This window comes from Macaca fascicularis, chromosome X (assembly GCF_037993035.2).
Source record: "Macaca fascicularis isolate 582-1 chromosome X, T2T-MFA8v1.1".
NCBI lineage: Eukaryota > Metazoa > Chordata > Mammalia > Primates > Cercopithecidae > Macaca > Macaca fascicularis.
The window spans coordinates 56,373,106-56,379,105 of record NC_088395.1 but is presented as its reverse complement, the minus strand read 5'-3'; the positions used below and the strand labels follow the sequence as shown (position 1 = coordinate 56,379,105).

The window sequence follows — 6,000 nt, the reverse complement described above, 5'->3', positions numbered from 1 at the left end:
CCCTTCTTGGTGCTAGAATTCTACAATTTAGTGAGAATGGACAGCCTCAGGAAATAGCAACCTAAAGTATTCAAGCAGGGTTGAAAAGAAAAAGGTGTTCAATATAAAGACAATCTTTAAAAGAGAGGCTGAGTCCAAATTCAAGTGATGCAAAACCCCCTTCCCCACCCCTGACCCCAGGAAAGGAAATATGCCATGTGGAGGTAGATCTATGGTCCAGGGCCAGGAACAGAGGATTTTGTGCCCCAGGTAATATTATAAAACAATCTGATTGGGCAGCCAAATGAGTATATTATGCAACCTGCTATAATAGCTAAAACAAATGGCTTAGGTCTTCATAGCAGTTGCAGAACATCAAATTGCTTTTTGTATGTCAGTTTTCATGAAAAGCATCTTATGTTTCATTTGAAACACAGGAATGAATGCCAATAATTCCATGGAGTGAAAACATTCCGTTCTTCCAACCCCTCACTTCTGTATAACATGCCCCTAGTGTGTGATTTCTCATCATGCAATATACTCAATTGTTTCTTTGTGTAAACAAAAAAATAAACAGTACAGCCAGCCCCTCAAGACACTGTCTCAACAGCCTGCCATTTGAATGAGGTTTGTGATTAACAGCACTTTTGATATCCTATCCAAATAAATGAACTCCTCTATTTGTTCTCAGGATCATCTTAGGTCTGTTCCTCTGCCCAACCTACTCTCCTGGAACATTTTTCTCCTTACTGATATGTCCATGTGTGCTTTGAATATTTGTTCAAATTTAACCTAACAAATAATAATTGTGCAGCAAAATCTTTAATCCTGAAGGAGAAAGTGGAAGAGAAGAAAAAGAGGAGAAGTACAAGAACTCCTCATTCCCTTGATGAACTTAAGAAGCAGAAGCACCAGCACTATCTGCAAACCAAACTTTAAGAAGAAATAGGATTAGATTTATTAAAACCTTTTGAGTGTGGTATGGGACTCAGCTTATTCACTGGGAGTGTGCCTCTTACTCAGAAACCAAATCCCTGTAAATCTTACCAATCAACTACATCATTATGCTCTTTCCATTTAGGAAGTTAAAAAAGTCATTTAGGACACTATCAAACCACTTTTAGGTACTTATTTAAAAAACATATGGACGAGAGTTCTAGAAAACAAGAGAAAAATTGGAAAGAAAAAAGCAGCGTATGTTTGTTCACAGCCTTGAGTTTGATTCCTGTTTTGTTACTGTAGGAAAAATGTCCTATTTCAGAGCAGGGGGGATGGGAAGGCAGCCATGGGTGCCACACTGGAATTCAACCCACATGGAGGTTGAAAAAAACGGGTCTGGACAGTGGAGAAGTGAAGGTAGAATATGAAGAGCCTCCCCCCGGGAGACCAGCTCTCTTTTCCTCCAGTCTCCTCAACTTGGCTCAGTGGGCTGCTTCAACCCCATTGCAGATGCAAGCTGAAGTCAAAGAGGAAAAAATTGTCCCAACCTCAGCACACGAACAGGAAAGATACCAGCGTAGCTTCTCTAGTGTGATCTGTGCAGCTCACATGGTGTCATGGCGACGGCGATGCAGGGACAGGTGGTCAGAACGAGAAAAGCTGCGGTTGCAGTCTGTGCACCGGAAAGGCTTGATGCCTGTGTGCTTGCGGAAATGGCGAGTGAGCTCATCTGAGCGAGCAAATTTCCAGGAGCAGCCATCCCAGGTGCATTTATAAGGCTTCTCTCCTAAAAAGGGAATGTGACAAAAAAAAAAAAAAAAAAAAAAAAAAAAAAAAAAAAAGAGAATCAGAGAGAGGGGGATTGGATACTAGAAAGATAATAGATACATAACTTGTGTCAAGTGAAAAGGTTAGGCAATAACCTTGAAGGTATATGCTAGTAAATCTTTTAAGTTAATTAATTGATTGAGAAGCACCGTATAAATGTACAACATGATGTTTTGAGATGTATATACACTGTGGAATGGCTAAGTCGAGTTAATTAACATACATATTACCCATATACTTATCTTTTGTTGTGGTAAGAACACTTGAAATCTACTCTCTCATTGATTTTTTTTTTTATATTATTATACTTTAAGTTCTAGGGTACATGTGCATAACGTGCAGGTTTGTTACACATGTATACCTGTGCCATGTTGGCATGCTGCACCCATCAACTCGTCAGCACCTATCAACTCGTCATTTACATCAGGTATAACTCCCAATGCAATCCCTCCCCCCTCCCCCCTCCCCGTGATAGGCCCCGGTGTGTGATGTTCCCCTTCCCGAGTCCAAGTGATCTCATTGTTCAGTTCCCACCTATGAGTGAGAACATGCGGTGTTTGGTTTTCTGTTCTTGTGATAGTTTGCTGAGAATGATGGTTTCCAGCTGCATCCATGTCCCTACAAAGGACACAAACTCATCCTTTTTGATGGCTGCATAGTATTCCATGGTGTATATGTGCCACATTTTCTTATTCCAGTCTGTCACTGATGGACATTTGGGTTGATGCCAAGTCTTTGCTATTGTGAATAGTGCCGCAATAAACATACGTGTGCATGTGTCTTTATAGCAGCATGATTTATAATCCTTTGGGTATATCCCCAGTAATGGGATGGCTGGGTCATATGGTACTTCTAGTTCTAGATCCTTGAGGAATCGCCATACTGTTTTCCATAATGGTTGAACTAGTTTACAATCCCACCAACAATGTAACAGTGTTCCTGATTTTCAATAATACAACACATTGTTACCTACAGGAGTTCTAAAGAAAGGCCAAGATGTTAGAGTGGGAAGCACATAGCCTCTTGTTCAAACAGGCCTTTGTGTGATCCAGCTCTACTATAAACTAGCTGTGTGATCTTACATAATCACTTCTCCCTGGCTTGGTCTCTGTTTTCTCATTTCTAAAGGATAAAAATATACTACAAAGTTGTTCAAAACATTTTCTTTTTAAAAGATAGCTAGCAACCAATGCAACTGGGATTTAAACTCAGGTCTTTGGCACTTTAAAATATCTGTTCCTCTAATATCTCCTATCAAACAGTCTAAAATAGAGCCATATGGCTGGGTGCAGTGGCTCATGCCTGTAATCCCAGCACTTTGGGAGGCCAAGGCGGGCAGATCACAAGATCAAGATACCGAGACCATCCTGGCTAACACAGTGAAACCCCGCCTCTACTAAAAATAAAAAAAATAAGCTGGGCATGGTGGTTGGTGCCTGTAGTCCCAGCTACTCAGGAGGCTAAGGCAGAGAATGGCGTGAACCCGAGAGGCAGAGCTTGCGGTGAGCTGAGATCGTGCCACTGCACTCCAGCCTGGGAGAGAGTGAGACTGCGTCTCAATAATAAATAAATAAATAAATAAAGTAAAATAGAGCCATATATACACAGGATGAATGTGTGATTCACTGGAAAGGGCCCTCAGCAAAGGCTACAGGTCTTCTGTGTAAGGTTAGAAACTCAAGGGCATGTAATGGCACGGGGGGCAGTGTCAGGCCAAAGTTTTTGAAATAGCTCCATGCCCAGAATCTTTGGGTTGTATTTGAATTATATATAGGATATGTATGCTCAAGATAGAAAGCTAAATGGAAAAAAAAGTAGTATAAAAAATTAACACAGTATGACCGCATTATGGTATGTAGATCACACGCAATACATTTGTATACTCATAATAAAGCCAGTATCAATACACTTAAACGTACAGTATGAGAGAAACTGTTAACAGTGAATGACTTTGTGGAAAGTGAGGACCAGGGATAGTGGGAAGAGGACTTTTCATTTTTACTTTATACCCTTTTGTACTGTTTTAAATGCTTTAAAATCATGTTTTATCTTATAATAAAAATTTTTAAAAAGGAAATAAGCTATATGAGCAACAATAAATATTAACTGTGGATAAGTCTGGGTTGTAGGATTAGGGTAATGTTTGCTTTCTTCTTAATACATTTTTCTGTTTCCCATCTTCTACAACGAGCATGTATTATTTTATAATCAGAAACAAGCAATAATGCAGACACAAAAATGTATTGGTATTCTTTCTAACAGTCTCTTTCTCTCAGTCTTTTCCCCTTTTCTCCCTATAAATTACCTAGGGCATTTAATTTTATGCTGTTCTAAATTCTGGTGGCAATCTGGCTTGCATAAACTGTTTTCCAACTTACTACACACCACCTACCAACCCTCCCAAGTGTTTGCTAATTAACTGTATAGTGTTCACATAATGAGCAACAGTATGAAATCCAGTCTGAATCACAGCTTTGGACTATACCCAGGCAAACATTTCAAGGATTAAACACATCAATTGCTGATCATTTCAATATTCAGAAATAGTTGCATTAGCTGCTAAGAAGAATGAGATAAAGCTGGATATAATGAGACAAAAAGATGGCCAATGAAATGTTATCAAATCAAAAAAGATACTGAACAAACATACACACATATGCTCATGGAGAGTAGGATCTCGTTTATGTTTTTAAAATCTTGTGCCTGTTCTTTCTCTCTCTCTCTCTCTCTCTCTCTCTCTCTCTCAAGAGGAAAGATCTGGAAGGCTATACAACAAATTGTTAACAGAGGGAAGAATAGGATTTCAGGGGATGTTTAAAGTGTGTAAATGAAATTTTCACTTTTTGTTCTATGTGATTTTACAGCATCTCCATACCTCCCAACGGCTGCATTGCTATCGATATATTTTGTTGTGATCTCTCAAGAATGTCTTCTGAGAATTCTTATCTACACCTCAACCAACTGAGGAAAATTTGACTTGTAAATCAGTGACACCCTGTGGTGATCAGAGCTCATTTCTAGAACACACAAATTATTGTAAAGGAATTCAGCAGTGAGGCCCATTTTCCTATTTCAAAAGCATTTACCCTTGTATTATCATTGAACAAGCTCCTGTTTGTGCCAATGAACATCATACAACACAACTTGTAATCTCCATCAACTTATCATTTGAATTAAAGAACAAAGTATATATGCAGAAAAGGAATTCATAATATAAAGCATATATATTAACTATGTGACAAAGATAATAAGTGTGAAATGCCAGGTGCGGTGGCTCATGCCTGTAATCCCAGCACTTTGGGAGGCTGAAACACGTGGATCATTTGAGGTCAGGAGTTTGAGACCAGTCTGGCCAACATAGTAAAACCCTGTCTCTACTGAAAACACAAAAATTAGCCGGGTGTGGTGGTGCGTGCCTATAGTCCCAGCTACTTGGGAGGCTGAGGTATGAGAATTGCTTGAACCCGGGAAGCAGAGGTTGCAGTGAGCTGAGATTGCACCACTGCATTCCAGCCTGGGTGACAGAGCAAGACTCTATCTCAAAAAAATAAATAAGTGTGATATCAGTTCCAAGGCTAGTTAATAACCTCTGGGTTACTGTGAAGGCACAAATATGGAGGCATGGGTAATTTTTAGATGAAGAAAGCAACCCGGGCAGCTGGTGGCAAGGTCTTGGTAAGGCGGTGCAGTGAATGGTACACATAGGGTCAGCCATCTTGGAGCATGGAGCATCCTTACAAGAGTATTATGAGATGATCCTTATTATAAAAGACAGATGAAACACTTGGGATTATTTTTTAAAAGAGAATTTGGACTTAAGCATAAAAGTCAATGATATACCCAAGGCGGTGTGTGAGAGAGCAGTGTGTCCTAGGTGTGAGCAATAATGGGGATGCATTGACAATAGAGAACTTTAAAACAATAATAAAACAGACTAAAATTTAGTCTGTTTAACTCAAGAATGGCTCGGTCAAAGTTGTACATTAAAATTATTTACCCATGCTGTGTAAGGTGGACTACAATGACTAGAAGCCTACTGGGGTAATCTATTTGTCTGGCATATAAAGCTCAAATTGGTTTTTCATTGAATTGATGAAGGAATCAATAATAAATATAAGAATAAAACCTAAGGAGGTGAAAGAGAGATTGGAATTGAAAGAAAAACATTAATAAAACCTAGCATTTACTGAGTATTCACCATATGCTGGATACTATTTTAAGTATTTTACACTATTAATATTCCAAGATAGGGAA

General features: G+C 39.1%; 1 protein-coding gene across 7 annotated transcripts in view; it reads right to left on the bottom strand.

Annotated features, from left to right (window-relative positions):
• Window positions 1–913: 913 nt before the first annotated feature.
• Window positions 914–6,000, bottom strand: part of KLF8 (KLF transcription factor 8) — a 291,262-nt gene continuing 286,175 nt past the window's right edge. For all 7 annotated transcript variants that reach the window (XM_065538337.2, XM_074030296.1, XM_005593723.5 and 4 more), the window contains one exon: window positions 914–1,705. In XM_065538337.2, coding sequence (XP_065394409.1) covers window positions 1,524–1,705 — 182 coding nt within the window. In that variant the 3' untranslated portion in view covers window positions 914–1,523. The remainder of the gene's footprint in view (window positions 1,706–6,000) is intronic.